Below are 19,025 nucleotides of genomic sequence, written 5' to 3' on the forward strand. Positions count from 1 at the left end.
GTTGGTCCCAGCGCCCTGCAACCCGTGAAGGTCCAGGTTAGAATGAACCTTCAGTAACCCATGCTTGTCGTAAGAGGCGGCTAATGGGATCGGGTGGTCAGGCTCGCTGGCTTGGTTGACACGTCATCGGTTCCCAATTGCGCAGGTCTATGCTCATGCTGTTGATCACTGGATTGTCTGGTCCAGACTCGATTATTTTCAGACCACCGCCATATAGCTGCAATATTGCTGAGTGCAGCGTATAACTAAATTCACTCACTCACCCCAGCACCATCCTGTGTTGGTCCCCAGCACCCTGCAACACCCCGTGTAGGTTCCAAGCATCCTGCAACATCCTGTGTTGGTCCCCAGCATCCTGCAACATGCTGTGTTGGTCCCCAGCACCCTGCAACATCCTGTGCTTGTCCCAAGCACCCTGCAACATCCTATGTTGGTCCCCAGCACCCTGCAACATCCTGTGTTGGTCCCCAGCATCCTGCAACACCCTGTGTTGGTACCCAGCATCCTGCAACACCCTGTGTTGGTACCCAGCATCCTGCAACATCCTATGTTGGTCCCCAGCACCCTGCACTATCCTGTGTTGGTCCCCAGCACCCTACAACACGCTGTGTTGATCCCCAGCACCCTGCAACTTTCTGTGCTCGTCCCCAGCACCCTGCAACATCCTATGTTGGTCCCCAGCACCCTGCAACATCATGTGCTTGTCCCCAGCACCCTGCAACATCCTGTGTTGATCCCCAGCACCCTGCAACATCCTGTGTTGGTTCCCAGCACCCTGCAACAATCTGTGTTGGTTCTCAGCACCCTTCAACATCCTGTGTTGGTCCCCAGCACCCTGCAACACCCTGTGTTGGTCCCCAGCACTCTGCAACACCCTGCGTTGGTCCCCAGCATCGTGCAACATCCTGCGTTGGTTCCCAGCACCCTGCAACATCCTGTGTTGTCCCCAGCATCGTGCAACACCATTTGTTGGTCCCCTGCAACCTGCAACACCCTGTGTTAGACCCCAGCACCCTGCAACACCCTTTATTGGTCCCCAGTCACCTGCAACACCCTGTGTTGGTCCCCAGCATCCTGCAACATCCTGTGTTGGTCCCCAGCACCCTGCAACACCTGTCCTGGACCCCAGCACCCTGCAAAATCCTCTGTTTGTCCTCAGCACCCTGCAACATCCTGTGTTGGTCCCCAGCATGTCCATTCAGCCTTAATCATCTTTTAAGACGTGTAGGTTGCTGGGGACCAAATCTACTATGGAAACCCCAAGAAGCCTGTGTTTTAAATGAAGCAATGTTGTTTTGTTCATTATGTCATTCCAGCTATGTACAAAAGTTCCCACCTCCATGCAATTAGTGGCCGTGTTATCCAAGTCCATGACTTTATGATGGCAGGTTTTCATATCTGATGTGGATCGTTGCTCGTTATTTCAACCACTGGTTCCTGTAACCTGTTTACAGGTTCCTGTTACATGGACTGAATATTGTTGACTGTGTTCACTTCACATTAACTGTGTATAATCGCAGAGACAGAGTCCATACGTTGCTGGAAGGATGTAGCATTTCTGTCAGTTTTCACATTTTTACGTGTTGCGAAACATGACAATCGCGCCAAGCTACTGTTATATATCGGTGGATACGTGTATAGCCCGAGTTACTTCCCTTGAATTGATTCAATGTTGTTTAGATTGACAACAGTTGTCAGTTTACGACTACCGGTATTCTCATGGGTTGCGACAGTCATGGGGAAGCTGAGCTTATTTGAAGTTTCTTACAGCAAGGAGCGGCCGGTATACTACCCAGGTGAGCCTGTAGAGGGACAGGTCACGGTGGAATTAAACGACACAATGAAAATGAGAGGTGGGTATAGCTATAAATATCTCACGAATGTCCATGACGTGACAGGCTAAATAAGATTTTCGTCGTCAGGAATGACGAGTCAGCATAGCAGACATCTGGAGTCATCGCAATCGTTGTATGTATATTCCTGTACAACAAATAGACAACCTATTTTCGTGTTGCTGTTGATGATCAGCTGCATGTGCATAACGTCCACAAAAACGTAAAACGAAACGCGTCTGCGGACTTGACAGTTCACTCAAGTGTGACGGTAGTCATACCTGCACTATATATAGCTCCGTCATCTTTGCGCTATTTGAATTCAGTGACAGACGGGATTGAAGTAATGGACTAACTGACGGAGTTTGGTTTTACGCCGCTTTTAGCAATATTCCAGCAACATCACGGCGGGGGACACCAGAAATGGGCTTCACACATTGTACCCATGTGGGGATTCGAACCCGGGTCTTCGGCGTGACGAGCCAACGCTTTGACCACTAGGCTGCCCCACCGCCCCTGAAGTAATGGAAACACAGTAACGTATATACCGCTCTTAAACACATTAAGTTCCAATCGTGTATCACATTACAGGGATTACATTTACTAAGTAATGTGTACATACTCGGTGGAATGGTCATCACCAAAAACTAACTTGATGTCGTGTATTTTGTGGTAATTATCCAGTGAATAACCCTTTGAAGCATCTTATCTTTCCTAAGGCAGGGTATAACAGTACTCATGTTAAATGTCAGAAAACGCTAGAATTTTCATCTCTAATCTATAAGAGCGTATAACTGTTAAAACAGACACATTTCAATATAATACGGGTAGGGTATAACACAATACGGATGTTATATCTCAAATAGCCTCAACAAATGTGATTACTAATACAACGGAGACGGAACGGACACATTTCATTTCACATTCTCAAAACTAATCTATAAAAGCGTATAACAGTTAAAACAGACACATTTCAATATAATACGGGTAGGGTATAACACAATGCGGATATTATATCTCCAATAACCCCAACAAATGTGATGACTAAGTTACAACAGACACATTTCGTTATAACACTGGTGGGGTATAACACAATGCGGATATTATATCTCCAATAACCCCAACAAATGTGATGACTAAGTTACAACAGACACATTTCGTTATAACACGGGTAGGGTATAACACAATGCGGATATTATATCTCCAATAACCCCAAGAAATGTGATGACTAGGTTACAACAGACATATTTCGTTATAACACGGGTAGGGTATAACACAATGCGGATATTATATCTCCAAAAACCCCAACATATGTGATGACTAAGTTACAACAGACACATTTCGTTATAACACTGGTGGGGTATAACACAATGCGGATATCATATCTCCAATAACCCCAAGAAATGTGATGACTAAGTTACAACAGACATATTTCGTTATAACACGGGTAGGGTATAACACAATGCGGATATTATATCTCCAATAACCCCAACATATTTGATGACTAAGTTACAACAGACACATTTCGTTATAACACGGGTAGGGTATAACACAATGCGGATATTAGATCTCCAATAACCCCAACAAATGTGATGACTAAGTTACAACAGACATATTTCGTTATAACACGGGTAGGGTATAACACAATGCGGATATTATATCTCCAATAACCCCAACAAATGAGATGACTACGTTATAACAGACACATTTCGTTATAACACTGGTAGGGTATAACACAACGCGGATATTATATCTCGAAGAACTCCAACAAATGTGATGACTAAGTTACAACACACACATTTCGTTATAACACGGGTAGGGTATAACACAATGCGGATATTATATCTCCAATAACCCCAACAAATGTGATGACTAAGTTACAACAGACATATTTCGTTATAACACGGGTAGGGTATAACACAATGCGGATATTATATCTCCAATAACCCCAACAAATGAGATGACTACGTTATAACAGACACATTTCGTTATAACACGGCTAGGGTATAACACAACGCGGATATTATATCTCGAAGAACTCCAACAAATGTGATGACTAAGTTACAACACACACATTTCGTTATAACACTGGTAGGGTATAACACAATGCGGATATTATATCTCCAATAACCCCAACAAATGTGATGACTAGGTTACAACAGACACATTTCGTTATAACACGGGTAGGGTATAAAACAATGCGGATATTATATCTCCAATAACCCCAACAAATGAGATGACTACGTAACAACAGACACATTTCGTTATAACACGGGTAGGGTATAACACAACGCGGATATTATATCTCCAATAACTCCAACAAATGTGATGACTAGGTTACAACAGACACATTTCGTTATAACACGGGTAAGGTATAACACAATGCGGATATTATATCTCCAATAACCCCAACATATGTGATGACTAAGTTACAACAGACACATTTCGTTATAACACTGGTGGGGTATAACACAATGCGGATATTATATCTCCAATAACCCCAACAAATGTGATGACTACGTTACAACAGACTAGGGCTGGGACGGGTAGGAAAAAATGGAATCGAGTACCCGCATGTCCTTACCCGAATCGGAATCGAGTACCCGGAAATGTAAGGAATACAGAGCTTCTGTCAACTTTCTGAAGATTCAATCACTAGTTGAAAGAGATTATTGTAGAAAACTCGAATGGATGGCAATAAGAAATTAAAACAGATCTAAGGCTATTTAATTTACGTCTGTTAAACCAATATATAGAGTAACACCATTACTTACATTCATTGTTAACATTTCGTACCCGCTGTTACTGTAACTTTCACTAGTTGGAGTCATTGTGCCTTTGTATAAGAAGGGTAACAGGCAAAACCCAAACAACTACAGGGGAATTTCTTTATTAAGTGTAATGGGTAAAATATTCACTAGTATTCTAGATTCACGTATTCGAGTTTGGCTGGACTTAAACAAAACTGTACACGAGTCACAGGCAGGTTTTAGAAATGGCTACTCAATATTTGATAATAAACTCTGTCAAAAAAGAAACGCAACCCCTGTATTTTAGAGATTTTGATCTGAAGTTTTAGGACGACACGGCATTTTTATTATTTAAGACAGAAGTCTGAAATTTGGCAGAATAATAACCCAGATGGGCATGTTTAAAATTGTCATTTCAAAAGTCATCTCACAGACACCAGTTTGTCACCAGGGGGGCGTCTTTCTCAGTATCTCGTATGAGCACCACGCGCTGCAATCACTGCACGGCATCTCCTTGGACAAGAACGGATAAGACGCCGGATTCTTTCCTGGGGAATGGCTCTCCACTCCTCCTGCAGTGCAACGGCGAGCTGTTGCAGCGTCTGTGGCGGCGGCTGACGTTGACGTACGCGTCGATCCAGAGTATCCACAGGTGTTCAATAGGGTTGAGGTCTGGTGATTTAGAGGGTCATGGCAAGACATTGACGTTGGAATTCTGCAGAAAGTTCATTGTTGCACGTGCAGTATGAGGCCGGGCGTTGTCCCGTTGAAAAATCTGTGTCTGTTGGTCAATAATCGGGAGAAGGTGAAGCTCTAACACGTGGTTGATGTAACGTTGGGCTGTCAGGTTCCTGGAACGATCACCAAGTCTGATTTCTGGTTGTATGAGATGGTTCCCCAAACCATGACGCTTTCTCCGCCAAATCTGTCCACCTGTCGGACGCAGATGGGCGCAAAACGTTTATGACGTCTCCTATACAGACGCTGTCTTCCGTCGTGACGTTGCAAAAGAAAACGTGATTCATCAGAAAACCAGATTCGCCTCCAGTTTTGTAAAGTCCGTATCCTTACGTTGTTGCACCACCTGAGTCGTCGGCGTCGATGTAGGGGCGTAGTACAGGTCCAACAACTGGTCTACAGGCACGTAACCCCGCTTCTTTCAGACGGTTCCTAATCGTTTGAGCTGACACTCTCCTCAAACCTGGTATTTGTGTGGCAGTCACGGTTGGTAGGGCATGCCGATTACGCAGGTGATGGACCCGGATGTACCGATCTTGAAGAGGGTCGTGATTCTTGGCCTTCCACTTCTCGGGCGATCGTTGGTCAAATTGAAGTTGTTGTAGCGGCTCCAAAGTCGGGATATCGTTGTTTTGTGAACATTTAGGTGCCGTGCAACAGTTCCAAAACTTTCTCCGGCTTGAACACGACCAATGGCGATATTTCGGTCGGCAGCACTCAATCGTGGCATTTTTAACACAGCTTTTCGGCGACAAATGAATGAATATAATACGGAAGCACATGGGCTTTTCTACACCCCTACATTAACTGCCATTTTCATGATTTGCATGTGTTTTTTTTGTGCGAAGTCACCATGAGGGTCATTTCATGCGTTGTGACGGAATAAGCAATAAAATACACTTATGCGTACAAATGCAGTTGTTTGGATGGTAATCTTCATTAATTACGTGTATCATTTCAATACATTCGAATAAAATTTAGTTTGGAAGCAATAACTTCATTCAAACGAATTTTTCATATCTGAGGACAGGGGTTGCGTTTCTTTTTTGACAGAGTTTATTTTCATTCTACAGTCGCTTGTCCAAAATTCCCCTAAGGAAACCTGGTCATAGGTTTTATGCTTCATTTATTGATTTTCGCAAGGCCTTTGACTTAGTAAATAGTGATAAGTTATTGTATGTACTGTTAAGCAAAGGTGTTCATGGTAAGATCTTTAGGCTCTTAACAGACATATATAATAAGGTCAGAGCGTGCGTCCGAGTTGGCAGTAATAGGTCGGATATATTCACAACTTCACATGGCGTCAGACAAGGGTGTATGTTGAGTCCGGTATTGTTTATATATTTTATAAATGAGTTAGTAGAGGAAATGCAAAATAGTGGTATAAGGGGTATATTTGTCAAATCGGAACTGGACGACACTTTACTGCTGCTCTTTTCCGATGATGTCACCATGGTAGATGATTCTGTCGTAGGGCTGCAGCGAAAATTAGATTTCCTACATACACTTTATTTGAAATTGGGTCTGGAGGTGAATTTAGATAAGTCTCAAATTATTGTCTTTAGAAATGGTGGCTATCTTAGAAGTACAGAGAAATGGTTTTATGATGGTAAGGAAATGAGAGTTGTTAGCTATTATAAGTATTTGTGTGTCATATTTTCCTCAAGGCTAGTGTGGTCTAAAGTTTGTGAAACTCTGTCGTTAACAGCAATGAAAGTGAGCATTCCTGTCAAACAAATGCTGATAAAGTATGACGCACCTCATGAAATGGCTAAAAACATATTTGACACGAAAATAGCACCTAATTTGCTTTATGGCGCTGAAATTTGGGGATATACATATAGAGCAGATATTGGAAAGCTTCAGGGCTCGTTCTTCAGGAAGTATGTAGGTTTAGGAATATTTGTGTGTACAAAAACTGTGTTAGGGGAGTTGGGCAGATATCAAATGGCTGTTAAAAATTTTAGTCGTTTTATCAGGTACTGGTGTAGACTCGTGAGAATGAGTAGCCATTGGGGTTTACTCCCATAAGAACTACATCCCATTTGAACTACATCCCAAAATAACTACAGGGATTAATTAGGGATTAATTATTTGAGCAGAGGCACCCCCATGACACGTAATGAGCACAGTCCATCAGCTCTCCCATATGAACTACTATTGACCAGTAATTATGTTGTTGTAAACGTAATAACCAGAAAGTAAAGGACAAGAGAGAAGGGTATTTTGTAGTTAGTTAATGTTCTTGTATTCATATGATAGGAAAAAAAACACAAGCCAAGCCTAGCATATTGGTGTAAAAGGTTTATTGGAGTAAAGGTGAAATATAAACGAAAGAGTTTTGAAGTTAAAATAGTATAATTGTTTATATACTGCAATCCAGTACCACGATGCAGTTGGCTACTTATTGAAGCTGGGCTAAACTAGTTCTACATGGATCAGATTGAACACTGAGGATGAAAGTGACACTAAATTATCACACTAAATATTTAATCCTATCTGTAGATGAACTATCTGTACATCTATATATATAACTCCCAGACTTTATCTGCACAAGATATTTCGCCGTTCAACAGCTCTTCATGTGTACAATGAAAACTAAGTGTCGTCATAAGCGATGCATAACGGTAGTAGCTATGTCGTCATCATGGGTATGACGTTAGTGACAATAGGTAATATGTAATAGATATATAAGACACAATTATCTTCTTAGGTAGTTGAAAATGCTGTTCATAAAGCAGTAAAAGTCCCAAGAGAGACACTTATGAAAACAAAAGAAACAAATACAGACATGGACATTCTTCTATTTGTTTGTACCTACAATCTAAATAACTGTACAATTATGCCCATTATAAAAGCAAATCTTCCAATTTTGTATAGAAGTGATACCATGAAAAAAAGGTTTATCAGTCAGTGTAACAAAATGTCAAACACCACGATGTGGAACTTGTTCACTGAAGACTGCAAATTTACATTTTGTGAAGGCAAACTATTTACTATAAAAACCAACATGAACTGCCGCAGCAAAAATGTTATATATGTTTTGTTTGTTTTCTGTTGGGCAAATCCATTAAGCAGACGCAGGTAACAGCATGAAGTTAATCTGTGCACCGGACCATAACATTTGTTGTTTTAAGCTATAGGGAGGACACCGCAATAGGTATCCTCGAGCTTGTTATGAAATGCTTAAAGTCTTTGACGAAAAGGGAAATGTTAACTGGGTTTCTCATGTTCGTTCACTATTGTTTTAATTTGGATGTTCTTTTGTGTGGATTACACAAAACTCTGGCGACGTAGATGTATTTATGACAACGTTTCAGCAACGCTGCAAGGATGTCTGTTTCCAAACCTGGAGCAGTGATATTGGTAGTAGTTCTTTTCTTAAAGTTTATTTTGGAAACAGAAGTTTATATAACTGCGTTGTACACTAATAGAGACTTGATGCGTATTTTATGTTAATTTCGTTGCTTACCGCACAAATTGGGTGTCCAACAGTTGCATTTCAATAAAGACAATGTCGATAATACTATAGCAATATGTATCAAGTGTCATGTAGATGTCGTAGAAGACGGATACCACTTTTTATTAGTATGTCCTTATTACCATACAAGTCGGATGAAGTTTGTGCCTGGGTATTATCATATACATCCATCTGTCTTTAAGTTTAAGCAGTTGTTATGCACAAAAAAATATGAATGTTATTAAAAGTCTAGCAATCTATCTGAAGAGAAATCTACCTGTTTGACTGCTATTTATTGATGTAGTATATTTATGTATATGTATCGAATGCGCACAAGCAAAGAATTATGTATTTTCTGTACTCTGGGCCATGAGGCCATTATGCGAATAAACTCTCTCACTACTCACTGCGCAGATAAATTACAGTCGTTAATAATAACCTTCATTTATAGGACAATACCAATGATGTAATTGTGTGTTACGTCAATTGTGAAAAAGACAAGTTATTATCTGCCCTAGTCATTACAGAGTTCTCTCCCTTTCCGGGTACTCGATTCCAAGAAATAGGACTCGATTCCAGCTGTACCCGACCCGGCTTCGAGTACCCGAGTACTCGTCCCAGCCCTACAACAGACACATTTCGTTATAACACGGGTAGGGTATAACACAATGCGATATTATATCTCCAATAACCCCAACATATGTGATGGCTAAGTTACAACACACACATTTCGTTATAACACGGGTAGGGTATAACACAATGCGAATATTATATCTCCAAGAACAAGGGTATAACACAATGCGGATATTATATCTCCAATAACCCCAACAAATGTGATGACTAGGTTACAACAGACACATTTCGTTATAACACGGGTAGGGTATAACACAATGCGGATATTATATCTCCAATAACTCCAACAAATGTGATGACTAGGTTACAACAGACACATTTCGTTATAACACGGGTAGGGTATAACACAATGCGGATATTATATCTCCAATTACCCCAAGAAATGTGATGACTAGGTTACAACAGACACATTTCGTTATAACACGGGTAGGGTATAACACAATGCGGATATTATATCTCCAATAACTCCAACAAATGTGATGACTAGGTTACAACAGACACATTTCGTTATAACACGGGTAGGGTATAACACAATGCGGATATAATATCTCCAAAAACCCCAACATATGTGATGACTAAGTTACAACAGACACATTTCGTTATAACCCGGATAGGGTATAACACAACGCGGATATTATATATCCAATAACCCCAACAAATGTGATGACTAGGTTACAACAGACACATTTAACCTAAACCTTCGACGGTGGTTCTTTGGGAAACACCGGGTTACAGTGCTTAACAGGAAATATAGTGAGATGACATACAGAAATAACCAGATATAAAGGTATTTCGTACCACACTATACCTGTGTCAAATGTTATGGATGGACACCATAGTTATCATTCGCTTCAAGAACAGGGTTCTGTTTCAAAAAAGATACCGTACCGCTACGACCTATACTTTAACATAGACCTGAGGCAGTCTGGGACAGTCTGGACGTTCGCAGAATCTCCACTAGCATCTGACGTGTTCCTTCCCTCAGATGCCTTTTATTCACATACAAACAGCCCGGGTAGCGTAATATATACACGAAGGACTTAATTAAGCACCTCCTGCATTTTTGCAATGATAGATTTTATATACTTTGTATACTTCCGGCACAGCAACTCGGTCTTTGGCGATTTAATAAAACCCATCAAATGCATCCCCACGGAAAGCGCATGTATATGCCTCCTACATACATCGGAGATATGGACGAAAGCTTTTGATACTTGTGAGACCTTTAAAATACGAAATATTCATTGACATGTGCGTAATTGTCCGGTTTTCGATCATGTCACCGTATTTCTGTGATGAACCTTTATGTATTATATAGTAGGGGGTGTTGATACTAAACCGGGGCCTAGTTTATCGATTTTCTGACCCGCAGTGGGGGCCTGTGGTATGATCCTTTGACTCATTAAAAACGACAAAATGATTGGAATCCACGTTGATTTTATGATGATAATTGCTCATTTTAAAAAACAAACACTGATTTTCATGCAAAACCATGTCTGTACTAGTATGGCCCTGGAATATTTCATGTTGAATTTATTGGTGAATGTGAACATTCAAAATGTTATTTTTCGTGTCTTACACGATTCAAGGTCATTACCAGGTGTAACCTCCACGTGACTGTATAACAGCCAGCACGCTCCTCATCATACCCCCTGTCAGCCTCCTGATCCTCTGAAGGGGCAGTCCACGCCATTCCTCGTGTAAAGCAGCTTCCAATTGGGCCAGGTTCTGTACAGGAGGATCCCTTTGCACACGACGACCAAGCATGTCCCAGATATGCTCCAAAGGGTTAAGATCGGGGCTCATGCAACCGTGAGATATGTCAGGGGGTGCATAACTAAGTTCTTCGTGTTTATGTAAACCAGTATAATTACGGTCCTGCTCGATATATACACAAAGACAATTTAATGAATTGTGTGGTCAGGATCAGTGACTTGTTTCACAGCGTGTCATATATTCCGAAGGCCTGGGTTGACGCTCGTGGTGTCAATCATTGGATTGTCTAGCCCAGACAATTATCTACTGGTCGCCCTCATTTACCGGAAATAGTGCAGCTGCGGCTTTAAACTACCAACAAACACTATGTATGATAAAGATAACTGTCTCAACTCCTCATCAACTGAGGTTACATGGTACAGTATGATTATTTAAAGTTATAGAAGACCTTTTTGTATCAGGAATGCACCTCCGGTTTAAGGGAATGGCACGTGTCCACTGGACAGAGGAACGGTCATCTGGCTCCAGGACGATACGTACTGACCACTTTTCGGCAGAGGAAGAATACTTCTACATCAGTTTCCTGTTGGCGGGAAGATGTACGTATTAGCAGCTAACCTTTCCAGTTCAGAACAACAGGTACATGTATTCATCCAGTAAAGATAATGTTGCTATGGGTTAAGTTCGAATTCCTGTTGGGATATCACCTTTCCAGTTCTGAGCAATAGGTAGATGTATTTATCCAATAAAGATAATGTTCCTATGGGTTAAGTTCCTATTGGAGGAATATAACCTTTGGCAGTTCAGAACAACAGGTACATGTATTCATCCAGTAAAGATAATGTTGCTATGGGTTAAGTTCGAATTCCTGTTGGGATATCACCTTTCCAGTTCTGAGCAATAGGTAGATGTATTTATCCAATAAAGATAATGTTCCTATGGGTTAAGTTCCTATTGGAGGAATATAACCTTTGGCAGTTCAGAACAACAGGTACATGTATTCATCCAGTAAAGATAATGTTGCTATGGGTTAAGTTCCTGTTTGGGCGTGGGGATGGGGATATCGCCTTTCCAACTCGATATCTTTATATTGTTGTCTTCATAGCACTTGTGGATTGGGGGGAGGTGTTGCTATAGCGTCCGCTCGTCACCAGGGCCTGGGTTCAGGGGTCCTCTGCACTGATATTGTTGGGGTAATCCAAAGCAATGCAGAATCACATCATATAATAGCCACCAGTAGACAGCAACATGATATTGGCTTAAAAATACGGTTTAAGGGTAATTTTAGAGTAAGTAACCTTTAGTGCCGCATTAAGCATTTTGAAGACGACATCTAAATAATCGTGTCTATTCCATGCATGAAGAACGATTACACATCGCACCACCCAGGCCTTTGTTGAGTCTTGTCAGTGAGTAGGTTTGAACAGTATTCGGGTTATTTCACGGCGGGTCAGCTTGGTGGAACGTCCACAGTTAGGCAGGTCTTTACCACGTGCACTTTCATGAAGCCCGAGCACGAAGCCTGGTATGTTGCAGACAAACCAAATACAGTCGAATCGGGATTTGAACCCACTATCCCAGTTGTGGTGTTTTAGACCCCTTGGTCATCACTGCTCCAGGACCTTATATTAAGACAAGCATTGGACACTTGTAAATCTTTTGCCTTATAGCCTTTTCAAGGAAAGATCAACTGTATCCATAGGAATAGGTTGCCAGTAATCGTTACTCATGTGACAAGCGTCTTTAGGGTAGCAACATCATGGTCGATTTGGTCCGTATCTCAGCCACGCTGTATATAAAGGATTCCAACTGACTGTTTTGTGGAAACCAGTGAAAACCAGTGAAAAACCCGAAAAGTGTATTGAAGGTGAAGATTAAATTCAGTTATTGAACCCAGATCACGTTTCATAGCCATTCAAACAAGACCACAGCATGATTCAGTGTACTTACTGATTTCTTTCATTACCGGAAGGAGATGGGAGGAACGTACGGGAATTGGTTTATGGATAATTGCTTCAACATGTTAACTGTCTGTGGACCAAATACAGACTTTAGATGAGATGAGCTATGGGTTCATTTAGGTTTTTGTAAAAAAAAATTAAAAAATGACGGTTTGTGTAACAATGTTCACATAATCTTCACAGCTGCATGTGGTATGTTTTGGTTTCTTTCCAATTTAGGGAAAGATGAGCCAGGGCACGACATCAATCTACCTGCTGGACGACACACTTACCCGTTTTCATACAAACTTCCATCTAGACTCCCGTCTTCATTTGCAGGAGCATATGGATTTGTAGGATATGATGCTAAATGCACCATTGATAAACCATGGAAATTTAACCACGAAGCCGAGACGTCATTTATAGTCCGTAATCGCCTGGATCTAAATCGCGAACCCAGAGCTAAGGTAAGGAGAGCCTTGATACTGCAGAATGTCTCAGGTATTGGTATTGATCTGAATCTCCCCATGCCCACGATGCCAGTTACATCCCCTGACAGTACTGACCGCCTCCGTGGTGTAGTGGTTAGAGCGTCCGCCCGGAGAGAGGAAGGTCGCGGGTTCGATCCCCGACCGCGTCATACCAAAAGACGTTAAAATATGGTACTTGTTGGTCCCTGTCTGGCGTTCGGCATTAATGGGTACAACAAGGACTGGTCGGCTCGGAGTCAGTATACTATGTCTGAGTGGGGTATTCATGCTTCACTGCGGCATGGTATCTCAGTGGGCTAGCACTATAAAACCAGCTTCAGTCTGGGCTAGTACAAGCAGCCGCACATACACATACACACGCATGCACGTCGTCATATGAGCGAAATATTCTCCAGCACGACGTAAAACCCAATTTCACCTCACCTCACCTGACACTACTAGTTTGTATCATGTGTTTCTTGTTTAACGCCGCACTCAGCAATATTCCTGCTGTATGACAGCAGTCTGTAAATAATCAAGTCTGGGTCAGACAATAAAGTGATCAACATCATGGGCATCGATCTACGCAGTTTGGATACGATGACATGTGTCGGCCAAGTCAGCGAGCCTGACCACCGGATCCCGTTAGCCGCCTCTTACTACAAGCATGGGTTGCTGAAGATCAATTCTAACCCGGATCTTCACGGGTCCCTGACAGCATTAACCTCTGCCATCTAAGGCGACTCGCTGCATGTCCATCGCGACATGAGTGACATAATCCTGACCGCAATGTTCAACCCCAGCTCACCCCCGAAATGTTCAACCCCAGCTCACCCATCTCCACCACATCCAAATACACCTCCGTTCATCCATGCTCTTGTTTTGGGTCCTCTACGGTCTCAATGAATGTCTCCACTGTGCGTCCGTTGGGCACGCAAGAATCCTGGTACGCATCGATTATGATTACGTTTGCTAGCCCATAAGTGCTGATGGGCGTCATCATGGTGCTGACCGTCTCGGACCTGCATCACGTCGGGCTTCGCTACCATTGGATTACACGGTGGTATATAACTGGAATACCTCTCAAGGCGTGTTGCAGTTACTCACTCTCATCTACTTCGATTGTAATGATATACATCCTGAAGTGTAATCGTCACCTATTCCTCTTTTCCAAATGTGTGTTTGAACTAGACGGGCTTGTGGACATGTTACTCTTTCAGGAGCAGTATATGATTTCTCAAAGCATATCTTATACATGCACAAAGTAGCTTACGCACAAGATCTGAATGGTGCAGTTGCCACACGAACCCCGTCCGTAACCCAGGTAAGAACTGTGACCATTGATTAAAAGCAACTAGTAACTTCCTAACTTTTCATACATCAGTATACATTTGGATCCGTTCGCGTTGATTCTTCACATGACCTTGGTTCATATTTTGCGGCATGCATTTATTTCATTGTTATATTACTGAACAAAACATTACATGAAAATATGCCGAAGAGAGACATACTGCTGATATATGATGTAAACTCCCCGCCTCAAAGGTTAACCATAACCATTATACAATTAAGAAAGGAAATTACCTGAGACTGGTGGAATAATTACAATGTGAATTCTCTAAAAACTCGAAAGATTTGCTTGAAGATTTGCAATCTCAGAAAAGAAACGTTTTGGTCTATGGAAACATTTGAATATTCAACTTTACACACAACAATCCAACACGACAAACTTAAAGCATAGTTATATTCCGTGATTAATGGCGCATTAGTCACTGCACGTGATAACCATACATAGAGAGACACATCTGTCTTCAGAGGTTCAGTACAATGTGTCAAAAATGAACGCTGGATTTAACGATGAAAGCAATGTAAAATGTTGGTCTTCCCTATATCATTTTTGATATAAGATATAGTTTGGATAAGATATTTAGGCCTTATTGGGGATCTGTTTCTGCCCCGATTGACCAGGGCAATGTTGGTCAAGAGGTTTAACTGCACCTTCAGGGTTGCCAATGGTCTGCTGCTGTTGTATAATGACTGGGAAATTGCTAATACCCTTTGACTTTGTTGATGCACGAACTAGAGTTAGAACATCAGGTGAAACCACCTCGTTTGGTCTATGTCAATGAAGGGGCGGTGGGGTAGCCTACTGGTTAAAGCGTTCGCTCGTCACGCCGAAGACCCGGGTTCGATTCCCCACATGGGTACAATGTGTGAAGCCCATTCCTGGCGTCCCCCGCCGTGATATTGCTGGAATATTGCTAAAAGCGGCATAAAACCATACGCACTCACTATTTCAATGAACAAGGATTCGTAATATAATAAAGATAAGTGATTCATGATCTATAGGGAATCGTACAATAGAGTCTGGTTTTATTTATATATCATAAATTGTTTGGGGCATTGTACCTATAGAAAGTACAAATTTTAGAAATACATTGTATTGTGTTTTCATTGTTTGAAGGATTATGCATTTCGCCATTTGTCACCAGAAAGCAATGGTATACCCAGCTTCATTTATCAAAGAAGGTTTGAACTGACACTCGACCGTGTAAAGACGCCAATATTGACATGGTGTTGATAATCCAAAAGCAGTTCATTACAGTTCTGGTATAAACTTTAGTATTTGTTGTATGGAGATGGGTTTGGGCTTGTTTTCTTGTATGCAGAGGTGCGCCCCTTATTATGCTAAGTATAATCGGTCATGCTGTGTTTTCGATTTGTCTGTACCAACATCGTCATGTGGCTTTCACAAAGTGTTGACTGTCGAAACACTGCATCACTTCTTGAATATATGACACGTTTTATGGATATCAACTTCTTTATATATTTTACAGGACGTTTCAGAGCTAATTCTTGCTCCCCTTCATCACTTGAATACTGAGTCAGTGCGCAGAGTTTACACATGTTTGTCCAACTTGTAAATGCCTTTCAAGAACGGCATCACTTCGTTCTTTTCTCCACACCAAGCTTACTTGTAATGATATATCTGAAATACTGTTCAAAGAGATGTTCAACCAAACTTACTCGCTTACCTACCACCCACCCACATACTCACCCACTAGCCCGTTCACTTACTCAGCTACTCAGCCACTCACTCACTCTCTCACTCACTAGCCCCCTCACTCACTCACGGATTGCTTCAGAAACCTAACCGAAGAAGCAAGTCAAAGACATTATGCTGCCTGTGCTGCACATCAGGACCAATCTCGGCCACGTTTTCCATCGACAGACAAGGATATGTTATCGGGGAGGAAATAATCATCAATGCAGAAATAGAAAATCTGTCCAACAAGAGAGTCAAGAAATCCAAAGTGGTCCTGATGCAGGTATTATGAACGCATGTATATTACAGAGAGGGAACCGTACACTCAACGAGAGAGAGATAGAGAGCTGTTTTATGACTGTGGGTTTATTTATTCAATTGTCGCAGTCGTTCATTAACGATGTCTAACAACACCCACAAACATTAACGGTGAAACAGATTGGCAACACATAAAGGCAGTTGGCCTACATAGACTTGTAGAATACACATGGTAAACACAACCATGATACTTGTAGAATACACATGGTAAACACAACCATGATACTTGTAGAATACACATGGTAAACACAACCATGATACTTGTAGAATACACATGGTAAACACAACCATGATACTTGTAGAATACACATGGTAAACACAACCATGATCAATACAATCGTTTCTGAATTGTTACTTCAAAGTTTTCCATCACAGTATTTGGTCGTTCGGAACAATATTCGAGCGGAAGTGTAAACTGAAGTGAATAGTAAGTTAACCACTGCAAGTGTTCAAAGGTGTGTTGTTTAAAATTGAAAGCACTATATTAAGGCTCCAGTGTCCGCTTGTCCTGTTTCAGGAGGTGTTATATCATGCTACCACCAAGACAAAACCTAAAACACATGATTATGCCAAGCTGAAGCATGGCGAGATCAAACAGGGCGACACTGACTACTGGAATGCCGAGCGGCTGGTGGTTCCACCTTTGACGCCGTCGTTCCTCAGGGGATGCAAAATCATCGATGTCAGATACTTCTTGATGGTAAGTTTTAACTGAAGCAGGTCTTCTATATCTACCACATGTTTTCTTCAGACCCGAGAGCAAGAGAAAGGTGTTGGCATACTTACAATATCAGGAGGGATTCGAACCCACCGCCCAAAACTCTGCTGTGCATTCGATGTGCCGTTACCCTACGGACTATATCGGTAAATCGTAATTTGTTTCCGTTCGTTTTCATGTATTTTCCAGAATTTCTACACCCGTTTGATAAACTTATAGAATGTGAACACGCTTTGTTATGTTCCAGCTTGATGTAACTCCAGCGGGACCTAGCTCCGATCTCGTCCTCTATCTCAACGTAATAATTGGCAACATTCCACGACAAGGCGTTGTCGCCCAACCTTCCGCAGTGGACCAACCGGCAGCTCACCAACCATCGGGTAAAGGAGCTAGCAAAGGCTCTAAGAAAAGATCTCGACCCCGAAGAGGGTCTGCATACATCACAGAGGAGTCACAACCCCTTGCTGAAGAACTATCATTAAAAAATACAGAACTGTGATGGCATTGCCTGTTTCTGATTTGATGGCTGATCTCAGCTAATTTTGTTTAAAAGCTGCGAGTGAGCACATCCACAGCGTGTGAGTGGAGCACCTAATCTAATGGCGACATGGAGCCTGTGTATGGCAGACACTATGGCCATTCGAGATGCGTCATCAAGATCAACTCCACATCACTCGGGGGCTTTGACTGCCAGTATAACGGTCTGCACACAACAGATCTAAATCTGCATGTTGACTTTTTGTGAGCAGAATCGACACTACCTATGGCAGCCAGGAATCGACAGACTAGCGACGTGAAAGACACCAAATTGCCATATGTGATCACGCGATCACAGCTAGTTAAAGTGAGCGTCCCTATAGACGCTATTGGAAACATACTCATCTGTCCTTGAAGTGGTAGATATTTAGGCGAATATAACTTCTGATGTGTTCACGCTCAAGTCACTCATACCGAGGGCCTATTGTCGCTTTGAATAACTCGGGACCCGTGAAGGTCCAGGTTAGAATATTGATCTTCAGCAACCCATGCTTGTCGTAAGAGGCGACTAACGGGATCGGGTGGTCAGGCTCGCTGACTTGGTTGACACATGTCATCGGTTCCCAATTGCGCAGATCGATATTCATGCTGTTGATCACTGGATTGTCTGGCCCAGACTCGATTATTTACAGACCTCCGCCATATAGCTGGAAAATTGTTGAGTGCGGCGAAAAACTAAACTCACTCACTCACATTGAATAACTCGGGTTACATCCAAGAATCATCGTTCACCAAACGTTTTATCTGCCATCTTTTACTACTACGTTTGTTTTAGAACACAGATCTATACTAATGTACAGAAACACGGTTTAAATATGTCAAATGCAACGTGTTTCAACGTTACCAAACCCTCTATTATATTCTATT

General features: G+C 41.9%; 2 protein-coding genes across 3 annotated transcripts; one reads left to right on the forward strand and one right to left on the reverse strand.

Annotated features, from left to right (window-relative positions):
* Nucleotides 1-595: 595 nt before the first annotated feature.
* Nucleotides 596-1,198, reverse strand: LOC124265665 (ribosome-binding protein 1-like). The gene has a single exon (XM_046700464.1). The coding sequence runs from the start codon at nucleotides 1,196-1,198 to the stop codon at nucleotides 596-598; it is 603 nt and encodes a 200-aa protein (XP_046556420.1).
* A 473-nt stretch (nucleotides 1,199-1,671) lies between these two features.
* LOC124265634 (arrestin domain-containing protein 3-like) lies at nucleotides 1,672-18,691 on the forward strand. 2 transcript variants are annotated; one of them, XM_046700419.1, is made up of 6 exons: nucleotides 1,672-1,853; nucleotides 11,591-11,728; nucleotides 13,310-13,536; nucleotides 16,686-16,868; nucleotides 17,421-17,603; nucleotides 17,869-18,691. In XM_046700419.1, the coding sequence occupies exons 1-6, from the start codon at nucleotides 1,736-1,738 to the stop codon at nucleotides 18,118-18,120; spliced, it is 1,101 nt and encodes a 366-aa protein (XP_046556375.1). In that variant the 5' UTR covers nucleotides 1,672-1,735; the 3' UTR covers nucleotides 18,121-18,691. The 2 variants fall into 2 exon arrangements, with proteins under 2 accessions (XP_046556375.1, XP_046556377.1); XM_046700421.1 differs by lacking the exon at nucleotides 16,686-16,868.
* Nucleotides 18,692-19,025: the final 334 nt, after the last annotated feature.

Source organism: Haliotis rubra, unplaced genomic scaffold (genome assembly GCF_003918875.1).
Source record: "Haliotis rubra isolate DU_JTF1 unplaced genomic scaffold, ASM391887v1 Scf99, whole genome shotgun sequence".
NCBI lineage: Eukaryota > Metazoa > Mollusca > Gastropoda > Lepetellida > Haliotidae > Haliotis > Haliotis rubra.